The 13,192-nt window shown below is 40.7% G+C and overlaps 1 protein-coding gene across 5 annotated transcripts in view; it reads left to right on the top strand.

Annotated features, from left to right (window-relative positions):
* LOC125905401 (uncharacterized) overlaps positions 1 to 12,856 on the top strand; it is a 69,162-nt gene extending 56,306 nt beyond the window's left edge. For all 5 annotated transcript variants that reach the window (XM_049603325.1, XM_049603326.1, XM_049603324.1 and 2 more), the window contains 13 exons: positions 47 to 151; positions 301 to 358; positions 2,695 to 2,829; positions 3,067 to 3,162; positions 3,806 to 3,988; positions 4,208 to 4,528; positions 4,606 to 4,683; positions 4,787 to 4,920; positions 5,020 to 5,148; positions 8,934 to 8,991; positions 9,086 to 9,166; positions 9,285 to 9,374; positions 10,459 to 12,856. In XM_049603325.1, the coding sequence (XP_049459282.1) occupies positions 47 to 151; positions 301 to 358; positions 2,695 to 2,829; positions 3,067 to 3,162; positions 3,806 to 3,988; positions 4,208 to 4,528; positions 4,606 to 4,683; positions 4,787 to 4,920; positions 5,020 to 5,148; positions 8,934 to 8,991; positions 9,086 to 9,166; positions 9,285 to 9,374; positions 10,459 to 12,515 (3,525 nt within the window). In that variant the 3' untranslated portion in view covers positions 12,516 to 12,856. The remainder of the gene's footprint in view (positions 1 to 46; positions 152 to 300; positions 359 to 2,694; positions 2,830 to 3,066; positions 3,163 to 3,805; positions 3,989 to 4,207; positions 4,529 to 4,605; positions 4,684 to 4,786; positions 4,921 to 5,019; positions 5,149 to 8,933; positions 8,992 to 9,085; positions 9,167 to 9,284; positions 9,375 to 10,458) is intronic.
* The last annotated feature ends 336 nt before the right edge of the window (positions 12,857 to 13,192 follow it).

The following is a 13,192-nucleotide window of genomic DNA, read 5'->3' as shown; positions in this document are numbered from 1 at the left end:
GGCAGTATAACAGGTGCTAACTGTGTGCTCCTAATGATCTTGCTAGAGGATGCACTACCCTGACTGGAATGGCAAGACTCATAGCCAAGTCGTTGAGAAAGCAAACCACTTGGCTGAGGTTGAGAAGGACATAAGATCCCATGACATCAAGGTGATCCACTCGAGTCTTCTTCAACATTCAAAATTACCCCAAATTGACACTGTGTGTGGTTGTTAATCTGCTTTAAGGCAGCTTTAAAATTAGCTTGTTATTGCTTTTAATTACAGTTGTATGAGTGTTTTTGTCGTTCTTTCTGCTAGAGACTGGAAGTGAAGATTGATGAGTACAAAGAGCTGGCTAGACTTTCAGAGGATGAAGGTAAAGATATCCCAATAACTCCCCAAAAATCTAATTCAAAGTGACTGAAAATGTAAAAAAAAATAAAAATAAATAATAATAGAAATAATGACCAAGAGCAGCCCGACTGCTATTTGTAAAACTGTTCAGCAATATTAGTGCAGAACTAGTGGAACTATCCAGGCACAGCACAGTACAGCTGTTTTTTATAATTAGTGAAAAAGCCTGCATTCCTATAAAGTGTGATTGTGATGTAAAACTATATTTAAAATAGAAAATATATTTGTCAATTAAAAATAAATTGTTAAAATAAGGGATTTCATAAGATGTTTTTTTTTTAAATTGTCATTAATCCCTGAATTACAGTTAATAACTTTTGTATTTCAAAACAGTTTTGAAGTCCATATTAACAAGGTAAAGCAATTCTTACCAGTGTAATACTTCATGATCTTGTTTTTTCGATTTATTGGTCCCAAGTTAGTGCTGCACTGCAACAACAGTGTGGTCGAAAAGACAAAATAGCAGCATGCAATTAACCCCTTGGTTCAGGTCCACTTGTCCCTTTAGGGGACAACAGCATTTTTCCTCAGGAGAAAAGTGGTGGCAGGGCACTGGGGAGCGCTTCATCCCAGCCCTTCATAAAGAAAGCACTTCCAGCTTCTTATTCTCTGCGCATTCTCTGCACATGCACTGGTGCGTGTAATTTTTGAAATTACATGCACCTCACTTTTTTTTACCTGCACCAGTTAGTGTAATTACACTTCTTTGTCCGTAACGCCGTCACAGCTGTGGCTAGGGATGGGTATCATTAAAATTTTATCGATACTACTACTCTTATCAATGCTCCTTATCGTTTGGTACTTTATCGACACTCTTATTGGTTCTTTTTCTTTACTAAATAATTGCTTTTTAGAAAATATATTAATTTAAAAACAAACAAATTCAGAGCAGGACTATTGAATATTCAATATAATTTTTATAACTGCAAATAATATTCCTGACGTCAAAATACTGAGTGAAGCTTAGTATTTTTCAGTCAATGTAAGTCATTCCTCATGCCCGATCTCCTGTCCTCCTGTCCTCCTGTGCTCTGTCTTGCTCCCACTCTGCTGATGCGATTCATTGTGTGCAGGTAACATTAGTGTTGGTAGAGAGAGGAGGGGCTGTTTCTCTTAGCCAGTAGCTTAGTTTGAATGTGTTTGCCCAACTTTAAGGATTTTAACGGTTACACTACATACAGACAGCTGTCACTTTTTGTCACATTTGTAACAATTCACTATTAGCCAAACTATGTGCTGTCCTTGTGTAAAATATAATGTTAGCAGCAGTGGATTAGGGACTTGAAAGAAAGCAGAAGAAAATATCTGCATGTTTACATGTTTATGTTTGCTGACCACGAGTATTGATAAAGTACTGGATTTTTACTCAAAGGTTTAATTGCACCTACAGTAACGAGCTGTGGCTGCCGTCAACTCGAGTAATTTTTGATTTATCTCCACTTCCTTTCCATTACAGCCTCTCTGCTGTTTACTGACTTTACCCATCCCTAGCCGTGGCAGGATTCAGTCAGTTCATATGTGCATGCAGATCTCCATCAGGTTCATACAGAGTTCAAATATTACAGATATAACCCTTAAAGGGGAACTAATGTTTTTTTCAACCTGGGCCCTATTTTCTGATTTACTTTTGTCTAAATGAGTGATAGGATGTTCAATATTTGACATTTCTCCAGTATGAAGCTAGGGCTGACCTGCCTGCAGCCCATGAGCGCATGTTAAATAATAGGGCACTCAGACAGCGTCAAACAACGACAAATTACGTCCACTAAAAGTGCAATTTTTTCCACACAGATAGGCTCGGATTGTTAGTATACGGTAATTATCCGACAACATAACGGAAAGGAGAAATGAATGTCTGTGTTTATCTTTAGCTGGATTCGGACATGTTTCTCTGCCTGTTGTTGCTCCCTCTCTCTCCTCGTCCGCTCTTCAGTTTCAGTGAGCTCTGCTTATACTGTGACAATTTTTCTAAAATTGGATTTTAAAAATCACAATATATCACCTTGCTTGTAGTATCGCAATATGTCCCAAAACATTGAATCATCATTGTATCATCGCCAGACTCTTGCCAATACACAGATGAGTGCTTGCTGAAATTATTAGCTACAGTTTAGTTTTGGTGAACCTATGCATGTGTACAGTATCTGTCCCATTTGTATTTAAAGAAACATCTTCTGATAAATGATCAGCTCTTCAGGAAAATTACTCAGATTTTTACTCATATTCATGACGGTGGATTGTTTTCTTCATACAGTATGCTCATTTGTTTTCATTCATTCTCTCGCTCTTTATTCTCAGCTATTGAAAAACTGAAAGAAAAGTTGATACAGAGAGACATGGACCTGTCATCGCCCTCCTCAACTGATACTGCAGAGCCTTGGAGACAGCAAGTTCCCTCTTCCAGTCCATGGGAAATTTCAAGCCCAGATGATGGTGAATTAAAGTGTCCTTTCTAAGCACTATTCAAGTTGTATCTGTATCTTTCACCCTTAATACATATCTGAGTGGATCTTTGTTGTTTTTGGACATATTGTTGCCCCAGCTGAGGTATATTAGGGGTTTTAATTTTTGATAACTTGAGAAACTCACGTGTCTTTTGTGGTGTTATAAGAAGACCTGTGAATGAGGCACAGATGTGTGGAATACTAATGAATACAGTTTTTCTCTCAGGGATGTGCATGCAACAAAATAAAGGACGTTCTACTGATATCAAGTCACAGCAAGAGAGGAGACATGAGCTCCAAACGCATTTGGTCCAAGTTTCAGGTAATAATAATAATAACAGTAATAATAATAATAATAATAATAATAAATTTTATTTGAAGGCGCCTTTCTTGGCACTCAAGGACACCGTACAGATACACAAAATGACATTAAAAAGACATTAAAAAGAAACAACAATTAAAAAACAAAAACAAAAAAAAAACAATAGAAAGTGACAGAGCAATTGGCATCAGATGGAATAGGCAGTTTTAAACAGATGTGTTTTGAGTTGTGATTTGAAATGGGGGAGTGAATCGATGTTTCTGAGTTGGGGTGGTAATGAATTCCAGAGACGGGGAGCAGAGCGGCTTATGTGGCCTTGAATGTGGCCTTGAATGTTAACAGGACTTTAAAATGAATACGGAACTGAACCGGGAGCCAGTGGAGCTGTTGGAGGACAGGAGTGATGTGGTGGATGGAGGGGGTTTGAGTAATGATACGGGCAGCTGAGTTCTGGACCAGTTGAAGTTTATATAGGGATTTGTGAGGGAGGTCGAAGAGGAGAGAGTTATAGTAATCAAGACGGGAAGTGACGAGGCTGTGGACAAGGATGGCCGCTTAAATACAACATTTCAGACTCTGTGTCATGAGATATCAATTTTTTTTAAAGTCCACACTTTTTAATATATTGCTCCTCTTAATTCAGAAATTGAATCCACTTCAGAAAAGAGAGAAACTCCTGCTGTGGGTCAATCAGACAGAGCTCAGAGCATGAAGAGTTCAGAGCCAGAAGCTGACCATCTGATTTCAGACCAGCCTCATTCTTCTTCGATTGTGAATAAAAATGAGCCCATCGCAGATCCTAGCACTGAAGAGACAGGAATTGCAGGTATGTCTGTTGTTTGTCATACACCTTCACCAACAGAGAATGCACTGCTTTGCTCATACTAAACATGGCCTAATATGACCATGTTGCAAATGTTGCTGTTGTTCCCCGCCTCATATGAGGAGAGGAAAAACCGTTAGCTGCTAGGCTAATCTATGCAATGTAAAATGGACTAGTTACTGATACAAATCTGACATCTCTCTCATCCCTACCTCCCAACAGTCAAAGTGGATAAACCTCGGGGTCATGATGTGCGTCATCTTGCCACTGACTCTGCAGACAGATCAGCCCAAACCCCCAGTGCATACCAAGAGACTCCAGAGAAGAGGAAACAGCAGGAGAGAAGTGATCCAAGGTTACAAGGTGGAAGGTGGAAGGTGTCTGAAGGCTCTCAGAAAACATCATCTGTAAAATTCCTCAACCCGGACCCGCCCTCTCCTGTTGCTGCAGTGACAACAGAACGGCAGAACCACCCAAAACCCAGACAGAAATCAGCAGAACATGTATCAGAACACTCACAAGAACTCCCAGTGATTACCATAGGTAGGTGTTGAGCATTTAGGAGTCAGGTTTTTTTGCAATTTAATGTACTGATTTGTTATTTTGCCTGGCTGTCACAGGGCAAAGCACCGAGGGCAGCAGTAATTTGTTTAAACACTACTTGATGATGAAGGGATGCGACCCTGACACAGTCATAGGTGGGTGTGTCCCTCCTTTCACAGTAAATCATTTTCATTTCCATTGGTTCATATCATCTCAAAAGCATACAATATGCTAACGACAGTGTGTCGTCATCATCAGGTCTGAGCTCTGTGTGGGAGTGTCAAGGGGTATCTCTGAGTCCATTCTACCTGTGTGAGAGCTGTGCAGAGACACTCTCCATCAGTGACATCTGTTCACACGTGGTCAGCAAAAAACACCAGGAAAATTACATGGTGAGTTTCGTCTCAATAATGCATTAAAAACCTTTAAACAACAATAGTATTTAACATTTGCTCCCATGTTTTTTATCTGATATGATGCATGTGTTGCAGCGGAGGCTGAAACCTCAGTTTCTGTCCTTCATGGAGTATGACCTGCCTGAAGAGCATAAAGAGAAGATCTTTAATGGCGTTGCCGAGAGGGTGGCACAACAGGAGCGTTACAACGAGATTGATGCGCAGGTAATATGTAGGTCCATATATTGTGCATGCTATCTCTAATGTCTATAGGATAATTTGTGCAGGGCGTGGTTAACAATGTAATTAAACATATTTGTAGTCTTTTTGATAAGCACTGAAAGAAATTGTCATTTACGGTGGACAAATGTTGCAGTTCCTGTCTGACAAAAAGGAATAAGACAAAAATCTTATTCTTTCACCCAGGATTTTTTTCCAGCAGCAATGCTGAAGGGCGTGAGTTTTATTTTGAGCTGCCAGAAGATATTTAATGTGTCTGCTAACATGAGAACGGCTTAAGACACATATTTGTACACAGTAGTAGATGTCGAATTACATTTGATAAAATGCTTTCCATACCCCTTATGCCGTTCCAATGGCTCCTGCATATAGGGGCAGATTAGAGTGCAGCTCAGGCTACATTTTCCTGAACCGAACCCGACCCAAGTCCAAGACAGTAATATCCGAGCACAGCCTGAACACTACAGCCTTTCTGATTTTTAAGTCTGAACCCGACCTGAGACGCAGTTTATTACCTTACCTTATTGTTATCATGGATACAGCTTGTCTGTTTACCGTGATCATACATGGACATTGTGTAAATGGCTATCAAAAGGCTACTGTTATGCACAGTCAAACACGCCGCACACACAGCAGCACAGCAGCAAAGCACAGCACACACAGTTGGAGCGGAGCCTGTGTTCAGGCGTTGTCATGTAAATAACAAATTCCAGCACTTGAATAGGCCATAGCACAACACAGCAGCATGTCAAGTGGGCCAAACCCGAGCAAAATTTCTGATTTGTTATCCGAACCTGGCCCGGCCCATCGGGTTCTGACAAGTCCCTTTTGGGCTTGGGTATCCACACTCTGGGGCAGATGTAACATTTGACATCAGTGTTTCAATCAATATTGTGCCTCTAACATTGCTTGAAAAAATCTTGGATGATTGTTAACAAGTTGAACACAGATACAAGTTAGCTATATAAAAATGTATTCAAATAGTTGAAGTTTTTGAGTAATGACATCAAAACCAAAAACTGTTAGAACTGCCCCAGCTCTCCTCTGATCAACCCTGCATTTCCAGTTGCCAGAGAAAAAAAACAACTCAAATTCTGCAGAAATTCAGATGAGAAATAGCTGGTATACATGAAGATGCCATGTCGGTTGTGCGGGCACAATACAGGACAAAACCACTTGGGACAGGCAGCTGAGCTGGACGTCAGGTTAGCAGCAAACCATGAATGTAACAATGAATGTTCAGTGTGAGCTACAGTTTGTCAGAAGCACCAGACCAGTGAAGCCATTTTAGTGGCATGTAGAGAAATGGTGCTGCATGATTTGCGCCATCTGATCGTCCTTCAAACTATTTAATATGAATATAGTCCAGTAAGGATTAGTGGCCAGTCGATCAGAGCACCCTTATCTGAGCATGTTCTATTTATAACCCTTGCTCGTCCCTGAATCTGTCGCCTAAAGTAGAGATAGTGAGTTAATTGCATATGGGCAGACTTTTATATTGCAGTGCTGCTGCTGAATACATATAGGTAAAGCACTGGTATTGTCACACTTAAATAATGCTCAGAGCATGTTACACAGCAAAGGGACATTCAAAATGTGCACCCTGATGAGAAGCTGCTCTTCTTTATACCTTCGAGCAGTCCCATCTTGCGTGCCTTGCTTTGTTCATACTCCTTTTAGACAAGACTGATTTATCAGCTTTGACTTTTCTGGTCGTTAATAACTAACCTCTGCTAGTTCTCCCAGAGGTCAAGGCTTGACCCCATTTGTCACCTTTCCACAAGATAAGGCTGATTCTCTCAGAGGCACTTTAGTCTGGTCTACAGCTTTACTACCGGACAAATGTCATTACTCTCCTGCGATGATGAACACTTACAAACCTTTATGGCGATACACAATATACAGTGGTGTGAAAAAGTGTTTGCCCCCTTCCTGATTTCTTACTTTTTTGCATGTTTTCCACACTTAAATGTTTCAGATCATCAAACAAATTTAAACATTAGTCAAAGATAACACAAGTAAACACAAAATGCAGTTTTTAAATGAAGGGTTTTATTAATGAGGAAGAAAAAAATCCAAAGCTACATGGCCCTGTGTGAAAAAGTGTTTGCCCCCCAGCTCCTGTTAAAACATAACTGTGGTTGATCACACCTGAGTTCACTTTCTGTAGCCACACCCAGGCCTGACTACTGCACACCTGTTCCCAATCTAGAAATCACTTAAATAGGACCTACCTGACAAAGTGAAGTAGACCAAAAGATCCTCAAAAGCTACAGACATCATGCCGAGATCCAAAGAAATTCAGGAACAAATGAGAAAAAAAGTAATTGAAATCTATCAGTCTGGAAAAGGTTATAAAGCCATTTCTAAAGCTTTGGGACTCCAGCGAACCACAGTGAGAGCCATTATCCACAAATGGCGAAAACACGGAACAGTGGTGAACTTTCCCAAAATTCCTCCACAGTGCTGTAAAAGACTCATTGCAAGTTATCACAAACACTTGATTGCAGTAGTTGCTGCTAAGGGTGGCCCAACCAGTTAGTAGGTTTAGGGGGCAAACACTTTTTCACACAGGGCCATGTAGCTTTGGATTTTTTTCTTCCTCATTAATAAAACCCTTCATTTAAAAACTGCATTTTGTGTTTACTTGTGTTATCTTTGACTAATGTTTAAATTTGTTTGATCTGAAACATTTAAGTGTGGAAAACATGTAAAAAAGTAAGAAATCAGGAAGGGGGCAAACACTTTTTCACACCACTGTATGTCTCGGTATATTATAAGAAATGGGCTGCATGTTTTCAGTTGCAAGTCAAACTCACATTTGAGATGTCACAAGCAGTTTTATAAAAACAGACTGATCAAAATAAACTGCAAAGACAAGGATTTTATTCCCTTGTTTGAAAATATGCAGCTGCACTAGCAAACTTTTCCTCTATTCATATGAAGCCAGGGACAACAGTAACATTTAACAAAGGCAACGTTACATAATTTGGCTTCATTACAACTCACAAGGTTCAGCGACAAAACAACTGTCTTCTACTTGACACGTTTTCCAAACAAATATGAGATGCTAACATTGTTAGCACAAGTCTATGGCATTTTACAGTGTATAAATTAGCCTAGTGAATAGCTGAGATTTCCTCTGCTCATATGAAACCAGGATAAATCACACACAAGACTTAAAGTGCTAGTTCTGTGGAGCCTTTATTGTCTTCACTATTTATTATCTGTGAAATTAAAGTAAAGACAGGAGGTCTGCGTTGCCACGACGTGTAGTTTAATTTCCAGGGAGGTGCATGTCAGGCTACGGCTCTAAAAAGTGTTGCGGGAGAACTTGTGAGTGAGTGAGTGGGGCGGAGCTGTGTGGAGAATGTGAGAGGGGAGAGATTCATTCTGGTATGCATCATGTAATGCAACTTGACCCTATATGGATATAAATGGTGTTGTCTCAATTTATATCTTGCTTGAAAATATACCGATACATTGTACATAGTCATTGTATCGCCCACCCCTAATTCCAAGAGCCCTAATGTTACATTGATGATACTCCGATCGAGCACAGGAGAAGTTAAGACATTACTACACAAGCACTTAAGAAAGTCAAACATAATTATACTTGTAATATGTGTCATTTCATTTATCCCAAGATATGTGTCTTATGATTTCACAGTTCTACCTAAAAACAACTAAAAATAATAAGTCAGTGTACAGAGTGGAAATAAATATTCACCATGCTAACTGTTGCCCTGTTTTCGTCTTTTCTCACAAAGGTTATCATGCTGAGGCCGGAGTTATATAAAATGGTTCAGAAAGCTCCCTTCAGTGAAGGTAAAAGTAAACTTAATTTGCAAAGTCTACACAGTGTATGGTCCATGGGAGTATACTGTATTTAGTATCAACTGTGCTATTTTTCTTTTTGTAGCTTTAATGATGGTTCAAAACATCTACAAAGCAAAGAAACTGAGCGTCCCCTGGCAAGTCATCTGTACACTAGAACAAAAGGGTGAGTGCCGTGAGCCCAGTTACAGGGTCATTTGTTTCTCATTCTTATATACAGGTTAACTTAAGTGACTAATACAGGCAGAATATGAGAAAGAAGAGTTTTGGTTTCTGTTGCACAGACCAGGAGCCTGAGGCCCAGCAGAGTCCAGAGGAATCTCTTCCCATGGAGACACAGACAGAACCGCCACCTGAGACGGACCAAAGAGGTGGTAATGCTGTGATTCATCCTATTATTTATAATATTTAAGTTGAAGTCCACTTTTGTAACAGACTTGCATGACCTTGTACAAAATAACAGCACCCTCTGAGTTAAGCTGTTTTCAATCCAAAGTATCCCAGAATTCCAGTCAATGCTTATTGATCAGAAACTGGTATGACTTGTGTAATACTTACAGGTTTGTCATGGTAACTCTACAATGATTTAAATACTTTTAGATTATGAAGTGTGTACTCGTGTTTTCTGGTGCTTTTAAAAATTTGTATATTTACATACATATTTATAAACTCAAATTAATCAGTTAAAGCTGTAGTTGGTAACTTTAAAAGAAACATTTTTGTCCTATTTGCTGAAACTGTCACTACACCAACAAAGAAGTGCATGACACAGATGACCTGTAAATAAAAAAGAAATATATCATATTCCTCTGCCCTCTCAAATTGCCTCAGTGACATTACTGCACATGAATGAAAGCAACCAATCAGAGCCAAGGACAGTCACTGCTCGTGAACTGTGGTCTGTCACACTAGGCAGCGCTGATCAAAAATTCTGTTACCGCATTGCCTGTTTCTCACCTCAAATGTTTCCAGAAACATCTTTTAGTATACTGTTTGGCTGTATAATGAGAAAGTTGGACCAGCCAGTTGGTGGTGCTTGGTTGTAATATCTCCAACATGGTGGCCACGTCACAAAGTTTGTCATTTTACTGCTAAACAGTACACTAAAATATGTTTCTGAAAACATTTGAGTCGAGAAATAGGAACTGTGGTAACAGAATATTGATTCATATTTGATCAGCGCTGCCTAGCTTGGATTTGACTGGTTGATTTTTTTCTCATAGATTAACTGTCTCATGAACTTCTTTTAGAATATAGTGGCAGTTTTAGCAAAGATGACAAAAAGTCATTTTCATGAAAATCACCAAATGTAGCTCTAAGCTCTTGAGCAGTGTATCTGCAGTGTACTACAAATGTTAAGAATAAAATCAATAGGGCTTTAATGCCCTGATTTAGGCAGGTTGAATGCCGCTTCACTCTTTATAAAAGACTCCATTCCTTCTCCACTGTCTCTCTTAGGACCAAGACAGAAAACTGAGAAACCTCATTTGGAAGAGATGGTTGTAAATTTGGACAAGGTCAAGCAAAGAAGAGCCTTGAGTCCTCCGCATGTGACCAGTGTCTCCTCAACAACTGCTTCTGTAATGTCTTTTATCCTTGGTGCTGATACATGTCTCAGTCCCCAAGACCAGCCAGAACCCAGAACCCAATTTCCTCAACACCAGAGCCTGATGCCAGAGTTGGAAGTCAGCCAGGCAGAGGTACACTCAGAATCCTTGTCCGACTCTGTTATTAGTCCTCAAACCAGTCAGATCCTGTCAGAGTCCCCCAGAGATAAATGCCGTCCAGCCAGGAAAAGAAAAGCTGGTGAATCTGTTGAAACACCCATGAGATCTTGCACAAGTAACCCTCAGCTTGAGGAACCTATTCCAGCCAAACACACATGCAATGTGCTGCAGCCTGTCAGTCAGTCCAGCCCCGAATCAGACACTGAGTCCACTTCTGTTAATCCTGCTGCAGTCTCCACCCTTATGTCTCTTGAGGACAAAGACCGCGAACAAGACACACCAGTCATGGACATGACAAAGTTTGCAGAGGATCCTTTTCCAGCCAAACAGACATGCAGTGTGCTGCAGCCTGTCAGTCAGCCCAGCCCCAAATCAGCCACTGAGCCCACTTCTGTTAATCCTGCTGCGACCTCGACCCTCATGTCTCTTCAGGATGGAGACACAGAACAAGACACACCATTCATGGACATGACAAAGTTTGATGAACTAATTGCTCTTGTAAGAAAGATGAAGTCTGAGGTACATGCGTCCCCTCGCACGTTAGCTCCAAATAATGGTAATACTAATACCTCCTGTGCTAGCAATTCCTCCGAAAGTGGTGTTGAAAGAGTATGGAATCCAAATTCTGTGCAGACTACGGTGGTCCAAAAAACAACAAGATGGGATTTAAAGTGGGAGCTGGTTAAAGTAACAAACAATCCACCCCCTTCTAACGTATCGGAGGAGATGTTCTCAACAGCTGCTCCTGTGGTTTTGGGCCATGAGAACCAACTCGTCACCCCTAATGCCAGCTCTGTTTACTCAGCCAGCAGCTCATCTCCTGAGGGTTCCACTTCATCGCAGGGCAACCTTTTGTTCAGAGCAACTGAAGCCAAAGCCTTCAGTACCATGTTACCATCTGCCAGCACTGTTGACCCCACTGACCCACAACAGCAGAGAAGTGACAGTGCTCACAGCATCTTTGGAAACCAATCCAACCCCATTCCCATCCACTGTACAGTCACCAATGATAATCCAAGTCAGATACCACAGCCACGATATTACACAGAGACTGATGGCACTGGGGTTCCTCAGTTGCCCATTAACACCATCGTAACGGTCAGGTCAAAACCCCCTGAGCAGCAGTTTGTGGTAGACTATGATGGACTGGACAACACTGAGGTGAACAGGGGCAATCAGGCCACTCACAGTTTGTCCACAGTAAGCCCCGGTGACCCCTCAGGAGGGTATGGTCAGTATAGCCAAATGGCTTGCGTCACAACTGGACAGTCAGGTTATTTGTCTTTCGAGGCTGTTAGAAGTAACCCAACGCCAAACAACCCTCCTGTATACCCTTGGAGTTCATACCAATATGAAGGGCAGACTACAAGAGGGTTGTACTCAAGCCAGATTCACCCACAGCAGGAAGCTAGCCACTCCTCTCTGCAGTCGCTTGGACAGAATGGAGCAACTCCACAGGTACCAGAATGGGGGAGGCTGGGAATGCAGCAGAGAGGGTTGTTACTTCAGGGGCAGTACTCCACATGGCCAAGTGCTTCCATGTCTGCTGAAGTTGGCTCCATAACCAATGAGGCTACTTGCGTTGGCACCGGTCCATTCATGATTCCACCCAACGGTTCACAAATGATTGACCTGAACCAATACAGCACCAGCGGATTCGCTCCAACTCTGAACAGCAACAACTTAGTAACACAAAATACACCTGGAGTCATTTACCATCTCCCTGCAGCCAACACTGAAATGATGCCCCAGCCATCTGCAAACCCCTTTTTTGCACCTGGCACATGATTTTTTACTGTAGGTGCCTCTGTGGTCATCTCACCCCGCCATGAAACTGCCAGTTACCAAAGTTATTTCTGTCATATACTGTTATTTATTGTTCTGTGTTTGTTTCTGCTACACATGAGTTTAAATTTGTGCCTTTTTAATTAATATTGATTTTAAGTGAACTGAAGATATTTTTGTTTGTAAATCCTTTCAAAAAGCACATTATGTTATGTTACTACTGCTTGTTTCAGTTTTTAACATTCCTAAAAAGATTGTCAGGCATCATTTTTGTGATGTTCGTAGTTTTATATTTTCATGTTTTGTTCATTTTAATAAAATGGAGATAAATTGTTGACTATGAATTGAAGTTGTGTCTTTTTTGTCCTTTTTTCCCCTTGGCTATAATAAATTTACTTAGCCTTGTTTTGTTTCTTATACGTTTGTCGTACACAGAAATCAATGTGGGGGAAAAAGGATCACATCTAATGGGTCACTTATCAACATCCTAGAACTCTTGGTATGAGTGATGTGTCCATGAAACATCTCAAACATCCAAATTAGACCTGCACACAAATGCACCAATGTTTTTGAGTAGAGGGAGTGGGGATTATAAAAGTAATGTAATTTAAGAGCAATTAAAGCAGAATGGGTTGCAGACAGGACACTACATTTGACCTAAAATGTTTTTCCATGCGACT

This window comes from Epinephelus fuscoguttatus, linkage group LG17, assembly GCF_011397635.1.
Source record: "Epinephelus fuscoguttatus linkage group LG17, E.fuscoguttatus.final_Chr_v1".
Classification (NCBI taxonomy): Eukaryota; Metazoa; Chordata; class Actinopteri; order Perciformes; family Serranidae; genus Epinephelus; species Epinephelus fuscoguttatus.
This window is presented reverse-complemented; position numbering and strand designations above follow the sequence as displayed.